The sequence below is a fragment of the Pinus tabuliformis genome, chromosome 8 (assembly GCF_031772625.1).
Source record: "Pinus tabuliformis cultivar Carrire ecotype Pingquan chromosome 8, CPIR1, whole genome shotgun sequence".
NCBI classification, from domain to species: Eukaryota; Viridiplantae; Streptophyta; class Pinopsida; order Pinales; family Pinaceae; genus Pinus; species Pinus tabuliformis.
In genome coordinates this window covers 62,380,670-62,401,122 of record NC_142294.1, presented here as the reverse complement: position 1 = coordinate 62,401,122, position 20,453 = coordinate 62,380,670, and the positions used below count along the sequence as shown (strand labels likewise).

At 37.8% G+C, this 20,453-nt stretch overlaps 3 protein-coding genes across 3 annotated transcripts; 2 read left to right on the top strand and 1 right to left on the bottom strand.

Annotated features, from left to right (window-relative positions):
* Positions 1-2,039: 2,039 nt before the first annotated feature.
* On the bottom strand, positions 2,040-2,646 carry LOC149234154 (uncharacterized). Its single transcript, XM_089368173.1, has one exon. The coding sequence runs from the start codon at positions 2,526-2,528 to the stop codon at positions 2,040-2,042; it is 489 nt and encodes a 162-aa protein (XP_089224299.1). The 5' UTR covers positions 2,529-2,646.
* Positions 2,647-14,993: 12,347 nt separating this feature from the next.
* Positions 14,994-15,476, top strand: LOC149234153 (uncharacterized). Its single transcript, XM_089368172.1, has one exon. It carries the CDS (start codon positions 14,994-14,996, stop codon positions 15,474-15,476), a length of 483 nt encoding a protein of 160 aa, XP_089224298.1.
* An 896-nt stretch (positions 15,477-16,372) lies between these two features.
* LOC149234152 (uncharacterized) lies at positions 16,373-17,389 on the top strand. Its single transcript, XM_089368171.1, has one exon. The coding sequence runs from the start codon at positions 16,373-16,375 to the stop codon at positions 17,387-17,389; it is 1,017 nt and encodes a 338-aa protein (XP_089224297.1).
* Positions 17,390-20,453: the final 3,064 nt, after the last annotated feature.

Genomic DNA, 20,453 nt, shown 5'->3' with positions numbered 1-20,453 from the left:
GATCTATATTAACAAATTTATCTAGATATCAACTATATATATATATATATATATAATTTGTTAAATTAAAATATTAAATATCTATATATATATATATATATATATATATATATATATATATATATATATAATTTGTTAAATTAAAATATTTTAATGTTGTATATAATAATAAAATATTTAATTTGAATTATCAATAAAATATTTTAATACTTGACATATACTAAAAAAAAATTCAACTATATGATGATGATGATGGTGGTGGTTAACCTCCAATGAAACCAAACTTTGGTTTATCGGACCTAAAGAAACAAATTATTTAGTTTGATTTAAGATTTTATTCCTATGCTCAAAAAGCTTGGAGAGAAGCTTTCCGAGCTCACTATAATTTTGAAATTGTCAAAGGCTAGGAAGGTCAGTGTTGCGACAAAGATTATGAAACTGAGATCTAATGTGGGTGTATGCCGGGCACTCTAAGAGGAAGTGGTTTTCATCCAAGTCCAAATGGATCAAATTTCTTGAGATGCAAACCTCTTTTAAAATGAAAAGAGATTTGATCCCTCTTAGAAAATCTAGAATTAAAATAAATCTAAACTAGTTAACAAAAAAATTATAATAAATCTTTAAATGATGTCAAATTAATCTAAATCAATTACTATATTTAATAATAATCTATCATTAATAATAATTTAACTATATATAAAGAATAATGTTAATTTTAAAAAATAGAAATAAAATCAATTTTCACCTAACATGTCATATATATATATTTCAAAATTGATAAAAAAAAGAGATAAAAAATCAATAACATCTAAATTATCTAATTTTATCAATAACTTATTTCAAAATTGATAAAAAAAAAAGATAAAAAATCAATAACATCTAAATTATCTAATTTTATCAATAACTTATCAGAATTATCTCAATAAATTAAGATGAAACCTAAATTAAAAATCTATTAAATATTTTATAACCAGGAATATCATATAATATGACATAAATATCTACTAAATACCATGTAACAATGAATATTCTTTTAAGTTTATTGGTAAATTTTTAAACTAATACATTAGTTCTTAATATATTAGATCTTATAAGTCAGCGAGAACCAAATTTTTCAAAAAAAAAAAAAAAATTGTTTTTAAACTTAATTCAAAAATAAAAAATCTATTTTTATACTTAAATTAACGTAGATACAATATACTCAATAAAATTTAAACCCCTGTAATTGATTAACGAAGAAAAATGTGGTAGTGGATTTAAAACAATATAACAGGGACTGTTATATAATATATTATAAACCTCTCATGCGCAACTACAAGTAGAAAAATGTTGTAGCGGATTTAAAACACTATAACAGGGACTGTTATATAGTATATTATATAATTTTGATAGAAGATGTAAAGCAATACCCTAACGGTGAACCTGGAGTCAAAAGACGTACTCGTCAGCCAACCCTGGTTGAAGCCACATCACTAATGTCATTTCGTAGCTCAGTAGCCTTGCCGTTATTCAGGGCAGATGCACTGAACACTTCCGCTGATGTCACTGGACTCAGTACTGATGACGTATGTATTCACGTCCACGTTGGCAAATCATTATGGACGGAGTCGACCAGGTTGGCTGTCAAGAATTGACATACAAATCACTTTACCGCATGATGCCATAAAAACAAATAAATGTACAAGTCGGCTGGAGGAAATGGATTGTTGACACCTAATCTTCTGCGATTGGGTAAATGTGGAATGTGAACAGTCATCAAGAAGATGAACTAATCAGTCACATTCATGTATATAACAATAGCTACCTAATGAAATAGATGAATCAATTTTTTGCCTAGTCTGGAGTTACTGCTGGTCTGACATGGTATCAGAGCAAGTCCTAAGAATAGCCGTAACTCCTCTCATTGATTTTCTGTGCATGAATACCTGAGCGCTGCCTCTGTCTTGCGTTTCATTGATTCTTTGACCATGAATACCTGCGCGTCTCATTGATTGTCCTGCGTCTCATTGATTCTCATTGGTTACGCTGCCTCTCCACCGCTAATCTCGCTTTGTGTCTTCGTCTGGGTTCATGTCACGATTTGTTTTAACCACTCGCGTATAGATCAGTTGACCAGTCTTAAACTTTGGTATGTTCTTCCTTGTTCCACCTTCAAATGCAAGAACGGGTAGAAAAGCCCATGTTGGACCTTTTATGTCCACTAGAAAGTTATCAGACTTGCTATCAACAACAATGCCAATAATTTTGTCTTCCACGGCAGGTGTATACTTTTTTTGTGAGCCTTCAACCCAATATTTGTTTGGCTTTGTATACCGGAGCCTACCAACCTTTGTTACAGTAACATTGTCACAGTCCTGACGAAGACCGCCGCCCAGTCTGAGAGTCTGATTATCGAGTCGCGTTAGGTCTAGCACTGTGTCTCTAGGAGCCAGAGTTTTGTCTACGAAGGGCGAAGAAGCGCCGACAATTGAAGGCTTTGTTGTCCTCTCCGCCTCCACCTCCATGGATGCTGCTTCCTCTTTCGCCATTGCCGCTTACTACCTTCTCTTCTACGTCCAGTGTTCGAACATGTGAAAGACGGAATCGAACAGGGAACTGTGGAGGAAATGGTAATGATAGTATTTCCCTCCAATCACAAATATTGCAATGGCTACAACAATTTCACAAATTGACCGACGGTGGAGCAGAGTACACTGTCTCTGCGCTTGGAAGAGACTCAATCTGCTGAAACAGTGAAGACTAAGAGTTTAAAACGTTTGAGTATTGTACAGTGTCATTCAAAACGTTTGAGTATTGTGCAGTATCATTCAAAATTTTTAAAGCTTTTATATATTGCGCTGCTTTCAAAAATAGTATTGGATGATATATTAAAGTGATATATTAATACATTGAAATGATATAGTCATATACTGCGCTGCTTTCAAAATAGTATATTGAAGTGATATATTGATACATTGAAGTGATACAGTGATATATTGTGCTGCTTTCAAAGTGGTATTGCATGATATATTGATATATATTGAAGTGATATATTGAAGTGATCCCTTGTGCGTTTTTTCAACATAGTAGTATTGCATGATATATTGAAGTGATATGTACAAAGAAATGCTGATGCTTCTATCAAACGTTAGAGGAAAATAAAGTACATAAGGCTGTGACATAAGGATTTTTTTTCAGCAGAAGAATTTTTACAGAATGCATTCAATCATCTCTATGGTAGGGATAGTTCTCACTGGCAAGGAGAACTATCCTGAATGGTCCCGGATGATAAAACACACCCTCATCTTCAATGAGTTGTGGAAGGGAGTGTGTGTCGGAGAAGGAGACAATGACCCAGTACAGCCTACATCAGACAAAGAGCTCGTCATTTGGGATAACAAGAACAACAAAGCATATGCATTAATCGCAGCATCTGTAAATGAAGAAGTAAGTCACCATATTTCATCATATTCAACTTCCTTTGAAGCTTTACAAAAGCTCAAAGAACTCTATGACTCACATTCTGCACTTGAAGTTGTTCAGCTCATGATTAAACTCTTAACTCTTGAACTAAAAAATAATGATCCTCTTGCTCTTGCATCTGAAGTTAAATCCATAATGCATGATATCAAATCCACTAAGGTTGAGCTGGATATCCCTCTTATTGCTTTTCTCAAGGCACTCTATCCTACTTACTCCAATTATCTTGAGTCTTTACAAGCAAATGGAAATCTTAAAGATATAACCTTTGACTCTCTTGTGAAAAAGTTTGCTGAAAGAGAGAAAGCCTTTGGCAAGAAGACAGTCCCTGAATCTTCTGAAGAGACTGTTTGCCTTGCTCATAAAGAAAAGCATCCTGCTCAAGATTCTACAAGAGGAAGAGGTGGACGAAGAGGAAGAGGAAGATACTTCAGAGGTAGGTGGGGCAGACATTCTCAAGGAGAAAAAACAGATCTGCATTGCATTCGCTGCAAACGAAATGGATCACATGATGCTTCTACATGCAAGCTACCATGGGACAAAATTGAGCAGAAAAGAAACCAGCAGAAAGGTAAAACTGATGATACAGACAAAGGTAAAGCACCTGAATCGCTCACTATATTGAGGCACAATGTAACATTGGAGTAAATGAAGATTTGTTTAATGCTTCACTTGCTTCTTCGAAAAATGATTGGTTGCTTGATTTAGGAGCAACCTGTCATATGACTCATAGGAAAGATTTTTTTGAAGATTTCACTGACAATGTTGATGGAGCAGTATACTTTGCAGATCAGTCAAAAATCAAGCCATCAGGGCTTGGCACAATCAGGGTTAAACTGCCTAGCCTTCCAGACTTTCTTCTGGATCATGTTCTATATCTCCCACAGCTCAAAAGAAACTTGTTGTCCTTGGTCCACATCCACCAGCAAGGTCACTCCATTCATATGTTTGATGGCAAGCTTGAGGTAAGAAAAGCATATGACCACTCACTTGTCATGAGGGGAATAGAAGAAGAAAGGCTTCTCAAACTGCAAGGAACCTCTGCTCATGCACAACATTTCTCATATATTTCTCATCATGAAGAAGGTACCCTTCCATCAAGTTTATTATGGCATGTTAGATTTGGACATTTAAACTATGACAGTCTCCGCTTATTGAAGAAAAATGGTGTTGCTGGTTTGCCTACAATTCCTAGGAAACATAAGCAATGTGATGCTTGCATTCTAGGAAAGCATAGCTAACAGTCTTTTCATGATTCACATTCAAGAGCACATAGGAAGCTTGAACTCATTCATTCAGATTTATGTGGTCCAATGCCTGTTCCTTCTGCAAATGGAAATAAATATATCATGACATTTATTGATGACTACACCAGAATGTGTTGGGTTTATTTATTGAAGAACAAATCTGATGCTTTTCAAACATTCAAGAATTTTCATAAATGGATTGAAAATGATGCACAATCTCATATTGGGTCTATTCGCACTGATAATGGAAAAGAATATACATCAAATGAATTTGAACACTATCTTCGCCAACATGGGATTAAACATCAAACAACTGTACCTTATAATCCCCAACGGAATGGTGTAGCAGAAAGAATGAATAGAACAATTTTGAATATGGTACGATCCATGCTTTTCTTCAAAAATGTAAAGATAATGTTTTGGGCTGATACTGTTCTATGTGCTGCATATATAAAGAATAGATGTCCATCTAAAGCTATAAGAAACAAGACTCCTTATGAATTGTGGTATGGACATATTCCTTCGGTAAAACATCTCAGGATCTTTGGTTCCACCTGTTATGCTTTGATACCAAAGGTACATAGAAACAAACTTGGTGCTAGAAGTCGTAAGTGTATCTTCCTAGGGTATTCAAACACATCTAAAGCATACCACCTCTATGATGAAGTAAATAAAAAGTTTGTTGTATCTAGAGATGTCATTTTTCTTGATCATTCCAAATCTGACAATGTTGTTGAGCGGCAACTTGATCGCTTGGATAGATTCGCAAAAACGAAATCATTTCAAGAATTTGATAATCAGATTCCACATCTTGAAGGGGGGATTCCTATACTAGAACAACATGTGGAATCTTCTTCTGAAGAACAATCTCCCTTGCATGAAACTCCAACAACGGATGATGCTTTAAGTGATGTAATTGATAGAATTAGGAGACTCAATCTTGATTCAGTCCCAACTCAATCAACAGAGCAGCCCGGACCATCTCAGAAAGGTCCCCCAAAGTGGCTGACAAGGACACTTGAAAGTGTTCATCCTGATGAAATTGGAAAAACAGGAACTAGAAATTCAAACCGACAAAATGGAGGTGATGTAGATGACTCTAATTCACTTGTTGATATGGATGTTACTTATGATTGTGAATTGAACTTGTCTACAGATTTTGAACCAACTTCCTTCAAAGAAGCTGCTTCTCATGATGAATGGAAAGAAGCGATGAAAAAGGAGTATGATGCCCTCATAAAGAATGGCACTTGGAAGCTGGTTGACCCTCCATTTGGAACCAAACTAATTGGCTGCAAGTGGGTCTACAAGAACAAGTACAAAGCTGATGGCTCACTTGACAAGCACAAAGCTAGGCTTGTGGCAAAAGGTTTTGCACAGAAGGAAGGGGTAGATTATGAGGAAACTTTTGCCCCCACAACAAAATGGGCCACCATCCGGACACTCTTTGCACTAGCAGCTCAGAACGGTTGGAAAGTCCATCAAATGGATGTATAGACTGCATTCTTGAATGGAGATCTAAAAGAGAATGTTTTTATGTCCCAGCCTGAAGGATTTGCTATGAAAGGACATGAACAAAAAGTATGCAAACTTGTGAAGTCCTTGTATGGCCTCAAACAAGCACTGCGAGCCTGGTATGAAAAATTAACTGAGCATCTTCTGAAACTCAACTTCAATCATTTTGATCTTGATGATGCAACTTTATTTATCAAAAAAGTTGGCAAAACAGTTGTATATCTTGTGGTATATGTAGATGATCTTTTAATGACAGGGAACAATGAAAGCTATATTGCATCCATAAAGAAAGAATTAGGAAAAAGTTTTGAAATGACTGATTTGGACTATGTTCATTACTATCTTGGCATTGAAGTAACCCAACATCCAAAATCCATATTTCTTTCTCAAAAGAAATACATTGGAGATTTGTTAAACAGATTTGGCATGACAGAGTGCAATCCTCTTTCTACTCCAATGGAACAAAACTTAAAGCTCACATCTATTGAAGGAAAGGAATTTGAGGATGCAACAAAGTATAGACAACTTATAGGAAGTCTCATCTACCTCACTACTACCAGACCAGACATTTCATTTGCTGTTGGAATCCTCTCCAAGTTTATGCAAAAGCCTTGTGAGGGACATTGGTCTGCTGCAAAAAGAATTCTAAGGTATTTGAAGGGAACTCAAGACCTTGGAATCAAGTATACACAGGTGGACGACTTCAGCTTGATTGGATACTCTGATTCAGACTTCGATGGAGACAAAGAAACTGGAGTATCTACTTCAGGATATGCTATGAGTCTTGGATCAGGAGCTGTCTCTTGGAGATCACGCAAACAATCAGTTCCAGCAGATTCCACAACAGAAGCAGAATACGTGGCAGCAGCTGAAGCAACGAAAGAAATTGTGTGGCTCAGGAAAATTCTTGAAGATTTGCAGGTAAAACAAGTACAATCAACTCCACTCATGATTGACAACACCTCTGCAATAAAGTTGGCCAAGAACCCAAAGTTCCATGATCGTACAAAACACATCAATACTAAATATCATCTGATCTGACATCATGTTGAGGCCAAAACAATCCATCTTCGTCATTGTTCCACAAATGAGCAAATTGCAGACATCTTCACCAAAGCGCTTGGAAGAGAAAAGCTTGAAAGATTCAGAACGATGCTTGGACTCACCAACATCCCTTCAGATTAAGGGGGGAATGTTGACACCTAATCCTCTGCGATTGGGTGAATGTGGAATGTGAACAGTCATCAAGAAGATGAACTGATCAGTCACATTCATGTATATAACAATAGCTACCTAATGAAATAGATGAATCAGTGTTTTGCCTAGTCTGGAGTTACTCCTAGTCTGACATGGATATTTAGGTGCAAAGTTTATGATGTGATTGTTTTGGTTGGGCTTAGGCGCAGTTTTTAAGATTTTGTTTAACTTGAAAAACAAGTAATTTTAAGTGGTTGAGGTTGAATTTATTTTTCATTTAAAAATTATGTAATATTAGTTTTTTGAATTTAAATTATGTAATATTAGTTAAACTGAAAACTCATTGGATTAGACTATACATTTTAATACTAATTTTTAATCCATGTTTTTATTTTCATTTTTAGAAGTTTATGAACATTTGTAAGTGTACTATTTAAGTGTGCTTTTAAACAATAGTGATAATAAGTTTTTATTTTTCAAAGTTAATTTTCATTTTTAAAAGTTTATGAACATTTGTAAGTGTACTATTTAAGTGTGCTTTTAAACAATAGTGATAATAAGTTTTTATTTTTCAAAGTTAATTTATATTTGCTAGTGAATTTATTAACCAATGTTTTGGATAAATAAAATTAGTAAAATAATATAAGTTAAATAGTCACTGAATACCAAATAAATCTAATATAAAACACTTATTGATATTTGTTTCAAAAAAAAAACTTCAGAAAGTACATTTCTCTCTTCTTATGATTTTTTTTTTTTCCTACACAGAATCCATTGCTACGGCCACTACAACTCTATATATATATATATATATATATTTTGTAGTTCATCTCTAGTAGATTAGATGTGCGTCATAGTAGTCCATCTCTAGTAGATTAGATGTGCGTCATATTTTGGATATTAGATTTAGTTATTAAACATTTGGAATGGCAAATCTAATATTGGAAAATTAAACCAAAAAATTTAATATGATTAAACACATCACTGCTATTTAATTAAAAATTCTCATCTAATATATATATATATATATATAATTTTTATTAATTTTAATTTAAATATATATAATTATTTAATTATAAATATAATATTATAATGATAAAATAATTTATTACTTTGTATCTATTTATTTATTAAAATATATATAAATAAATTTTGATGTGATTATTGCTTAAAACTTTCTTAATAAAATTGATATGGATCACATAAACCTAAATTCTATAACATTGATATGCATCAAAGTTACATTAGCATATATATATATATAATTCTTTTAGATAAAATAAGTTGCAGTATATATATATTATATTTATATTTTAGTTACAGTAACGTCTTAGATCTCAATTTAATAATTTGTATCAGTAATTAATTACTAAGTGACCTGAAAATCCATTCTTTTCTTCAACCTATCTCAGTCAAGAAATGGCTAGTTTCTGTCAAAATTTATAGCATTAAAGTACAAACAGATGGTTCTAAGATTATTCTATGAACATTAGTCTTGATATAAACTATGCATGAACGGGCTTGTATTATAGGAGTTATGAAGAGAATGAGAGCAATCATTGTTTTAGTGACATATTCATATTATATAGTTTAAAATTTTCTCAATTCTTGCAACTGTATTGAGTTTATATTATAAGTTGTTTGTTTGTTTTTTCTTTTTTTCCTTTTTAATTAGGTTAAGTTTAGGTGGAGCTTATTGTTTTATTCAATGAAACAACGATCTATTTATTAGTGACAAGTATGAAAAGAATGAGAGAAACAATTGTAATTGTTTTAGTGGTATATTCATATTATATAGCATATAATTTTTTAATTTGTGAAAATGGTTTGAGTTTATATTATAGTGCAACACATATGGTTTGTTTGATTTTGTTTTTTCTTTTTAATTGGGTTAAGTTTAGATGGATTTTTTTATTTCATGGAAGTTGTTTTTGTTTTTTGTTTTTAATTGGGTTAAGTTTAGATGGAGTTTATTTTTTATTTGATGGAAGAATGATCTATTTATTATTGAGAAGGAAATTCTATCACTAGCGAAGGGAATGTTATCACTAGGGTCAAGCTTGGATGTTTATTGGGATAGTTTAAATTAAGTTTCATAAAAGTGGTTTACATCCTCGACCCCTTCCCATGAGATTTGAACCTAAAGCCTAGTGGAGAATAAATCCCACTCAAACCAACTAATCTACACCTCATGAGTTTGATGATTCATATATTTTTATGGCATTTTATAACTTGAGATTCCCAAAAAAAAATCACAAGAAAATATCCAACTGCCTAACATCTGCAAATGCATAAAGATAAGACAACATTTGTAATGCTCCCTCCTTACCCACTTGGACTTCCGAAGCCTAGTGGGAGGTGTTACATTTAATTAACTTGATCTCCATGGTCTCATTATGAGGATGGGGTTACAAAATTCCTCAATCCCAAAAGTTATCAAAATAAACTTTAGATACCATCATTGGAACAGGTTCATCGAAATTTTTTTGATGATATAAATTTATCTTAATCTAATGTCTAGATCAAAAGTTATGTCCATCTAAAGCTTGGGCCCCGTAACCTTTTCCACATTAGCAAGGATTTGCCACATGTACCCACAATGCACTGCCACTTCACATGAGGTCCACTAGGGCACCTGTCACATCATAGCACCATAACATCACCACACTTGCGCCATTTCTTCATAATGGTATCCCTTTCAAACCTTCACGGTGTGTCACATATTTTCATGTTAAATGACATGGATGATCTTCGTCCTTTGGCTTCTATCAACCCACACCCCGCTTCTAAAAAGGAATTACAAACACCTTGGTGAGTCTGAGCTCCGTATTGAGGTGTCTTCGAGTCACATTAACTCCAGGTCAACACCACATGGCCACCCTATGCTAGATGGAACCCCAAAACCACTGCCACATGTCACCTAGGTGCCACTTTAATATCATCCTCCATGTCACTTGCTTCCACTATGTCCTAATGATGTCATGTTGACATCAATATAATGTCACCCTGCCACACAGAATCCTCTCACAGTTCCATTTGTCGCTAAAAAATGAATGCTATCACAAGTGTCAAGCTTGGATGTCTACTAGGATAGTTTAATTATCAAAAATGTGGTTTCCATCCTCTTCCACTTTAGATGATATTTGAACCTAAAACCTAGTAGAGACTAAACCACCTCAAACGAACTAATATACACCTCATGGGTTTGATAATTCATATATTATTATGAAATTTAATAACTTGATATTCCAAACAACATTCATAGGAAAAGATCAAACTTCCTAACATATGCACATGTGCAAAAGTCATACGACATTTGTAATGCTCCCTCCCACCCCCTTAGACTTCCCAAACCTGGTGAGAGGTGTTACTTTTAATTAACCCAATCTCCATGGTATCATTATGAGGATGGAGTTGCAAACTCCTCAATCCAAAAAGTTCTCAAAATCAACTTTAGATATCACTATTGGATTGGGTTCATTGAGAGGTTTTCAACAATATAAATATTATCTCAATCCAATGCTCGAATCAAAATTTATGTCCATTTAAAGCTTGGGCCCCATAACCTCTGCCACATCATCAAGGATCTGCCTGATCCAAATTTATGAAGGAATGAAATGAAATAAAAATTTAAACAGAACACAAAGATACAGTGAAAGAACAAAACTTCAATTAATTAATAACAAGTACCAAATATTGTTTACATGAAGAAAGGGACAAACTAGTTCAGACGATGGTGGCTTATCTCTGAGAAGAAAAGTGATCATTACATGCCTTCTGAACTGTGTTACAATGAGGCTCAGAGGAATTTTTATTATAAAAAAAAGTGTGAAATCTTAACCATAGGAGATGAAGTGCCAACGATTTTCGGCCCCGTTGGGGTAAGTTGGACCACCAACTTCCCAGGGTCGTAACTTTGGCATATGATCTTTGTTGGCTATCATAATACCTCATTTAAAATATCTCCACAAGGAGGGGAAGAGAGAATGTGTGAAATAGATTATGGAGCTTTTCCAGTCTCTCAATTGTCCTAAAAAACGTCTTTTAGCACCTCAAAGTGGCTCCAGAAGTTTAAGACCCAAAAAACAACCAAAAAGAGTAAATTGCGCTACAAATAAGGAAACTGAAATAAATAGTGTTGGGGGTCCAAGTGGAATAGGCAGGTGGCCACCAATATCCACCTAGATCATATCTCCCCCCTTAGGAAGCAATGGTCCCCATTGTGTTGAGTGCTCCAATGAGATGGGGAAACTTCTGCTAAACTTGGTCACTAATGAGCCACTTGTCCTATTGCAAGAGATGACCAACTTTGACAACTCAATATAGTTGAATCCTCTATTTGCAAGTGTTATTGATCTATGTCTCCATGCTCTGATCAGTTGTGGCATATTCAACGTAATCTAGTTTGAGCTTTGTTGGCGTCAATTTCTCAAAAATGTTTGATGTGTCCATTAATGGTGGAAAGTATGGACGGAGGAAGTCCACATTGAATATGGCGTGTAGGACAAGGAATGGGGGTGTAATGAGCTTGAAAGTGTTGTCTCCCATAGCCTTGGTTGTTGGGTTGTGTTATTATTTCCACAACTAGCTAACCTAGTTTACTGGGGGGTTAGAGTGGGGGGGTCACAGGGGTTTGAGGGGGGAAACACCCTGGGGAAATTTTTTTGGGCCCTATATTAGGTGGGGCGAACCTACCTATGGTTTTTTGCATGATTTTCGCACATGGTTTTTGGCGTGATGGTTTTCGGTCCATGGTATTAAATGCTTCAGCATGTATATATATGTATTGTAACATTGATAGGATAATAATGAAAAATCAAGTTGGTAGTCCTAGTTTTGGGATCTAGGGGAAAATCTCTGTGTATATTTGTTTTATGTGTTATGCTTTCGCTATTGTTTATTTTCTGTGTTTTAGAATTCATATGCAGGTAATTGCTGTATGGGGTTAAAACCTACATTGGTGATGGTGTAAGGCCCACATCAGAGTGGTCGAAGCTTTTGATGGGCTCCAACAAGGCATTCTTTCTATAGATGTAACCAAATTTTGTTGCCCACCTGAAAATTATGTGTCACCCGATGTTGATCATGCCCTCGTCTATACTTGGCATTGGATTTATCCAAGATCTCATGCACCTGTTAGAAGATGTGCTAAATGTGAACAATAAAAATGGTGGATTTATCAACTTCAGACTGAACATGTGCATATTCTACCTATGTAGTTGCAAGAGGCAATGCGACATCAATGGGACACAATGGTTGAAATCCCATGCTCTCTTGAAAGGGGATGTGGCCAGTCGAGCTATGGAGAGATATGTTATAGTTGTGTTGCACATAGGGGATAATCTCGTCCTGTGTTCATGGATTGTTAGAGTTGTACATGCATAGTATGTGCACTATCATTCTGTTGACAACCTCTGTCTGGTCATCACTCTGTGGATGGAATGCAATTGAATTGGTGAGATTAGTGTCCAATAATGACCAGAGGCTCGACTAAAATATGCCTAGGAACTTGTTATCCTGATATGATATAATGGTCTGTGGAATACCAAAAGGAACCCACACTCATTTGAAGAAGAGTTTGGTAGTGTATTATGCTATGATGCTCTTCTTGCAGGCCATCAATATAGCCATCTTAGAAAATCTATCAATGAACACAAATACATAGTCATTACCATGATTGGTAAAAGGGAGGCCAGACATATAGTCCATGGATATGGGCTCCCAAGTCCAATTAGGAGTAGGAAAATAAGTGTACATGCCTTGCTTCTTAATGGTTGGCTTGGTGATGACATAGGTAGTGAAAGATCTAATATATTTTCCAACATCATATCAGATTTTTAGCCAATAAAAATAATTTTGCAATACTGCCGCTGTATTCTCAACACCAAAATGTTATGCAACCCTACTATAATGTGCCTCCAAAATTAGCTTGGTACGCTCGCTTAAAGGAACACAAAGATGTCCTAGATAGCACAACAATCCATCCTGAAGGTGGAATTCTGGAATTGGCTTTCCATCCATCAACATCTTGTGGTTGGTAGTGAACTCTAAGTCACTTTCATATAGTTTTGGCCATCTATAGGTCTTGTACTCACAAGAGTTGAGAACTATACTCAGTGCAACAATTGGGAGTCGACTGATGTAGTCAACAACATGATTGGTGCTTCCCTTCTTATACTTTATGTTTAGATGGAATCGTCTAGGGATGCAGGCCATTTCTGATGGTGATCATTTTGCAACTTCCCTTGTGTCTACATTGTTATTCCCTACAATATGCTAGGCTGAGGAGGAGATCGAAAGAGGTAACATCAAACCAATTTCATTTCAGTAGCAAGCCCTACTGAATGAGAGAGCGATCTCTCTAAGTATTTGTCAATGAATAACCAAAAGAAATGGATTTTAGGCTAGATATACAAGTATGGTTTGAGTATTTGATAATTTAGGGTTTTTAGTTTGCTGGACTAGGGATGAGAGCAGACAATTAGGTTAAGGTTTCAAGTGCGCAGTAATAGGCATAAATAGGAGCTATAGAAGAGTGTGTTGTGGTGAACTTAAGATTTAGTTAATGCAGTATAGGTTTGAGAGTTTAAGAAATCATGATGAGCATGTATAAGCATGAATTCATTAATTTTAGAAGAAGAGAAATACAAGCATGATTTTCCACATAAACAAATCTTAAATATAAGAATTGTGCCTATATGAATGTAAGGAAAACCATAAGAAGAAGGAAAAGCATGTAAAGAGAGATGATTTCATCAATTAGACACTGATATGAAAGTAAAATAACACCATAGACTCATTGAACAAGTATTCCTGAAAAATAGATGCAATTTCTCCTTGATTAGCTATAAGAAAACACAAGGTACAAGTGTCTCCACAAAAGTCCAACCCTTCTCACTCAATGAGAAATCATACATATAGACTCAAAACAACCATTTCCCAACCTTCAAGGGTCGAATCCCTAAGTGGTGGAATAGTGATCAATAATCTCTGAACAAACCAGAGAGAGTAAGAAGGTCAAACAAACTCCTCTTTTAGACTTTGATTTGAGTTTTTCTACCTTTTTTAGGCTTAATTAAACAAAAAAACAACCTATCATGCCTATTAACTCAATAATTACATCATCAAATTTTTTTTTGGACTCGGAACTTGGAAGAGAGCGCTCGAGGAAAGGAACTAGGGTTCTGAGAAAGCCCTCGACGGCGCCGACGGTACAGCGGAATACGCTCAGGCACTGTAAGGAAATCTCTGTGGCGTGACAGAGCAGCAGGGGTTCAGCGGGGTACAATGGAACATCCTCAGGGGAGGGCGTCCGAGCCCTCCCCTTCAATGCACGATCCTGAGCAAACGGTCATTTTTGGATCGGTAAATCAGGAAATTCTAAACAAAGGGAAAAAGCATCAAGATGATGACAAGGAAACCGGAAATCAGAAGAACAAAGACAACAACGCACAAGAAGGAGAAGGAACCCCAGAAGAAGGCCCGAAAATATCCTCCTCAACATGCTGACCTGTGGCCAAAGAACGACCACGAATAGAGCTGCCAGGAGACAAGATTGACAGAAGAATAGAGTTCATGAAAGATCATGCCCTCATTGGAAAGTTCATAGGGTTTTGGCCGAATGAGAAAGCCTTATATGGCTGGATAGCAGCGAAATGGAAACCTAAAGGAGATGTCACTCTCCAGCTAGGGCCGAAAGGCTTTTTCACCGCTATCTTTTTCTGCCTAGAGGACAAATATAGGATTCTGGGAGCTGGGCCCTACTTTTTCAACTCAGCAGGACTATATATGAGGGAATGGATTCCAAGATTCAATCCAGATAAAGAAGATCTCACTTGGGCGCCTGTTTGGATCAGATTGTACTCTCTTCCAGATGAATACTGGGACGAGGACACTCTAAAGGGCATAGGAAATGGAGTGGGAGAATACATCAGGGCGGCAGAAGAAACCAAATCCCGTAAGTATATCTCCTACGCTCGAATATGTGTTTTTATTCGCCTGAATGAAGCTTTACCAGAGTCGGTAACTCTTGCCCACCGAGACGAGGAATGGGTCTAGCCTCTTGACTATGAACATGTGCCCTTTCGTTGCAGAAAGTGCCATGCTCTGGGGCACCTCTTCAGGGACTGCCCTCAAAATGTCAAAGCCATCTCCCCTGACCCTTCTGAAACCCTAACCCAGGATGGTTTTACCAAAGTCCCCAGTCGGAAGCGCTCGCATAAAAAGCCCCAGAATGGGTCTAAACCCCAGCCTAACAAACCCCAAGACCCAGCATCTAAGAACAGCTTCGACATTTTGGCCCAACCTCTGAAGATCAACCCCTGATCTCTGAGACCAACCCAACTCGCCCATCCTCCTCATCCCACCCCCCTCTATCTGATCCCCCTCCCAAATCCCAGCCTCCCATCATCATCCCTTCCATTCTCAGCAGAAGTCAGAAAGAAATGGTGGAGATTCACAAGGACATGGATGTTGATGGAAAGGCAGACCTCCCACAAGACTCAGCGATCAATATAGAAGAAAGCAGTCAAGTGCAACAAATGTAAGAAGAGCCAGAAAGCATAGATCTACACGGGTTGGACATTCTGGAATTAGAACTAGCTTGCAAAAAGAAAGCATATGATACAATATCTGAGAATCAACTCAACAAGCTCGAAGTGGTCATCTCAAGAGCCTACCACCAACACCAGGTAGGGATACAACCGGGAAGTCAGTGGGATGGCAGCCTGCGTCCAAAAGACACAAAAAAGAGAGGAAGGAAAACAGATCTCCAGAGAACAATAGAGATTGGGAAAATCCTGGTAGATCCAGGCAGATATGCTAAGTTGACGAAGTACTACAGGCCCTCCAACGCTAGTTGAACCATGGAGCTTGTGTCCTGGAACTTAAGAGGGCTTAATAGCCCTGGAAAACTCAGGATGTTAAAAAACATGATTAAAATGGAAAAGCCGTAGATGTGCTTTCTCCAGGAAACCAAGTGCAATAGCTCCACTCTGGGTAACATACTCTCAAAAGCATGGCCAGGGTGTCGATCGGTTGCTGTAGATGCCTCCGGAGCCTCAGGGGGGCTTGCGATTGCATGGAATACCCAAGCGGTAACACTCACAGATCTTCATGCCTCTCATCATCTCATACAGGCGGCCTTTCATATATTGGGCACCAATATTCATGGTAACCTATCAAATGTATATTTTCCGCAAGACACAGGAAGCAAAATTGCGCTCCTTGATACTATAGAAGCTCTGAGCATTAACAGAAGACATCCACTATGGATTGTGGCAGGGGACTTTAACATGATCACCAAAATTGAGGAAAAAATAGGAGGAAGGATCAGAATGGAACCAGAAGTTGCTCGCTTCAAGGACTTCATCCAAACTGCTTCCCTCATAGACATGCCGTTCTGTAATGGCACCTTCACCTGGAGCAATCGCAGAGCGGGCAAGCATCAAATTGCCTGTAAACTGGATCGCTTTCTCATATCAGATAATGCGGTGCATCTTGGAGGAGATTTCTCAGCAGATATACTTGCACACACTGGGTCAGATCACTGGCCGATTTCTCTTCAATGGCAGAGACCAGGGGATTTGACAAAAAGACCCTTCCGCTTTGAGGGGTTTTGGCTTACGCCCCCTGCATTCAAGGACTTTGTCAAGACCATTTGGGCTTCCTTCGTCCCCCCAGAAGGGGCAAAAATGTATCAGTTCCAACAGAAGCTACGATTTCTAAAAAGTCACCTAAAAAGATGGAATAGGGAGACCTTTGGAAATATATTTAAGGCGCAACAAGAGCTAAATCAGGAACTGGTGGATCTCCAACAAAAGATAATCACAGAAGGGCACACGGAGGCAACCCTGGAACAAGAACGGCTCATTCACAGTCAACTCGAAGAAAGGAGAAAGCAGGAGGAAATCTACTGGAGGCAAAAGTCAAGGGTCAGATGGCTAAGGGAGGGGGAGCGTAATTGTTGGTAAGGTAAATCCCCTCTGCGGACAGAGGCGATCCCACTAGCCTAAAACAGAACTAGCCACAATCAAACCACGCTGCCACGCAAGTTCCTAGTTATGCATCAAAGGTGAATTAAGAAGACCAACCTGGAATCCAACGCTATGGTTGAAGCAGAGTTGATATTCCCGCTCCCTCGCTCCAGCAGATCATAAACGGACACCTGCACATGCAAAGGAAGAGACAGATACCAACATAAAATCTACCAAGGCATAACTATATTTCAGTCAGAAAGGAAATAAGTCAACACATCACCATAATAGACAATGAGATTGGAACTATAATAACAGTCGCTCATTAATTAATAATAAACAGGAAAAGTTACAACCAAGGTTCTGACTTGAACCTCTCCTGGCTGGGCGAGCAACTATATGTGTCTTGCAATGTATCTCCTCTCCAGCAGCATAACCTCTCTAGCATTCATTATCACTCATGATAATCACAACTAGCATTCCTCCAAGAACTCAAGAACTCAACATCTAGTCCTAGCTTGTCTAATGCATGAGGACAAATATTTATAGATGGAGAAGGTAGAAAGATTCGATGAACCAAGACACCCATTGTGGATTGGCATTATCTCGGAAAAGCTACTGTGGATAGTTGTCAAGGATAGATGATGACTCTCGACCCCTATCCACTGGATTTTTCCCTCAAAAGGCTTCGTGATCTGAAGGGAATAAATCATACGGGTGTGCTTTTGGCAAAAATCATTACTAAACTGGGCTGGCGCGGGTGTTGTTCTGTGACAGAGCGCCAGTGGTCACGCCCTCTTTTGAGGATCTCAGTTATTGGCGCGGGTAAGATACTGTGGACCTGCGCCAATGGAAAAAGAACACTTTTCAGGGATAATTTGCAGAAGGTGTCTTCAGGGAACATGAAGTACATACTCAGGGGAACATAATGCAAGTTTTTTTGGGTTATGTCACTGCTCACAGGTCCCGGAATGCGTCCTCCAATGTATGGAAATGGGGCGATAGGGACGGTGATCAATGGTGACAAATTACTGTGTAACAGATGCCCCCTAAAGCATGAAGTCCGAGAGGTAGAGAGAGGGGTGAAATGCTTTACAAGAACACACAAGAACACATATAGAGAGCTGCCGCCGAGGATCTGTGTTAAGAGACATGACTGATAGTTCAATTACATGATGTACGTGGTATGGTCGTAGCCATCCATAAGAGAGTACATAAATAATCTAGATCCATAGTATGGACGCAGCCATCTGGTTAGGATCAATGAATTGACTCAGGTATGGTCGCAGCCATCCAGTGAATGAGTCAAGTATCAAGAATCACGCCTGGATTACAACAGACACAATCCAGGGTCTTGCGCTCCATCTCGACCCGAACAAGAGTACAAGTTCAAGCATGTGAATATATGAGCTGAAGTCGAACATGCATGAACTTCGTCTGATTACCAGTCAATAGTGGAAACTGTTAACAGACGTGAGAGGTACCATTAATAATGACAATGGCCCTCAAGGTACTATAGGTACAATCTACGGCATGTGAATTAATGATCTGAAGTCGAACACCCGTAGAATCATTCGATCGGAGGCCAATGATGAAAACCTCACGTCGAACACGAAGAACCTGCCATTGAGGCATGCAGGCTCCAAGGCACCGGAAAGGAGTCTCTAGATCAACTTCCTAGATAATGAGTTGAAGTCGACAGGAAGTGACCTTGATCGAAGGTGGGCCATAATGTTTCCCACATCATCGACACGAGACAGAGAGATAATGTTGTGAATCAAGGTTGTGCGAACTATCAGAGGGAGTTTGTTTCTTTGCAGAGGTCAACTTCTCTTGAACATATCGGCGGCACATTAATGGAATTGGCAGTATTTGACATCAATGTATCAAAGGTCATGATGACGAGGCAATGAGTGGATGAGAGGTCAAATAAGGTACCCAAGTCCATGGAAGCAAGTGAAAGATATGAGATGAGATATCCCTACCCTGGACACGAAAGCAGAAAAGTGCCATGTTCAAGAGCGACATACTGCCGTCACGGTAATAATTATGGTTCAAAAATTTTCTTTTCCCCCCGCCATTTCTGGCGAGTACCCCAGTTATTTTTAACAAGCTTGATGGGGATAGCATATGCTTGCGTTGTGACAAAATCCGATGTCATTAAGTTTTAACGAGTCTGACAAAGGAAGAACTCGACGCCTTTTCATGTTTAGAGAGTTTGAAAAGACAGCAGAAAAGGAAACTCCAGGGATGTCCTTTTTCGTAAAGTTGTGTCTCTCAGGCCCGAAAAAGTATAAAATAATACACGAAAGAACCGCCCGATCATTACGATCGAGGAGTACTTTTCATAATTAGTGATTTCGACCTGAAAAAGTAAAAAAGCGGTTGAAATGACGTCGTTTCATGACCATTAACGAGTTTGAAACGACAAAACCCGGTAATCTTTTTATGTTTTAACGGTCGACAAAAAGAACTTAAAACGACTGCCCCTTCTTAACATTTAACGAGTCAAGAGGAGCGACTCGGCAATCTTTTCCTCTTTAAATGGTCAGAAAAGAGCTGAAAGCGGACCTCCATTTTTATTTTCTTTAACGAGTCAAAAAGGAAAAATACTCGGCAATCTTTTCATATTTTACGAGTCAGAAAAGAGCGTAAAGGCGACTCATCTTGAAGGAACGAGTGGTATAAAGGGTAGCAACTGGTTCCGGTAATGGTGGAACTTGCTCGAAACATGTAAAGGTTAAGAGGCTGGCTAATAAAACCACTCATCGCTGCAGTTCCTCAGGAAAGGATAAACAACCAGGTGAAAGCATATGATCGGCCAAAGAGATGGTGGCGATGGAATGAAACAACCAAGGCTCATCTAGCAGAATTTAGCAGATAAAAGGCAATCACGGGATGTAAATCAGGCATGGGTTCATTTTTTCCACAAGCTTGAACCATGGAGAACTCTGCTTGGATTCGGTTTCATGTTTACACAAGCTTGAAACGAAAAACTATGCTTATTAAATTTTTGCATGCCCCCAGCATGATAATGCAAATCGAGGTACATGCCCCCCAA

Excerpts from the sequence above, each read along its gene's own strand:
- LOC149234152 (XM_089368171.1), top strand. The coding sequence starts at position 16,373 with ATGTGCTTTCTCCAGGAAACCAAGTGCAATAGCTCCACTCTGGGTAAC.
- LOC149234154 (XM_089368173.1), bottom strand. The coding sequence starts at position 2,528 with ATGGCGAAAGAGGAAGCAGCATCCATGGAGGTGGAGGCGGAGAGGACA.
- LOC149234153 (XM_089368172.1), top strand. The coding sequence starts at position 14,994 with ATGAAAGATCATGCCCTCATTGGAAAGTTCATAGGGTTTTGGCCGAAT.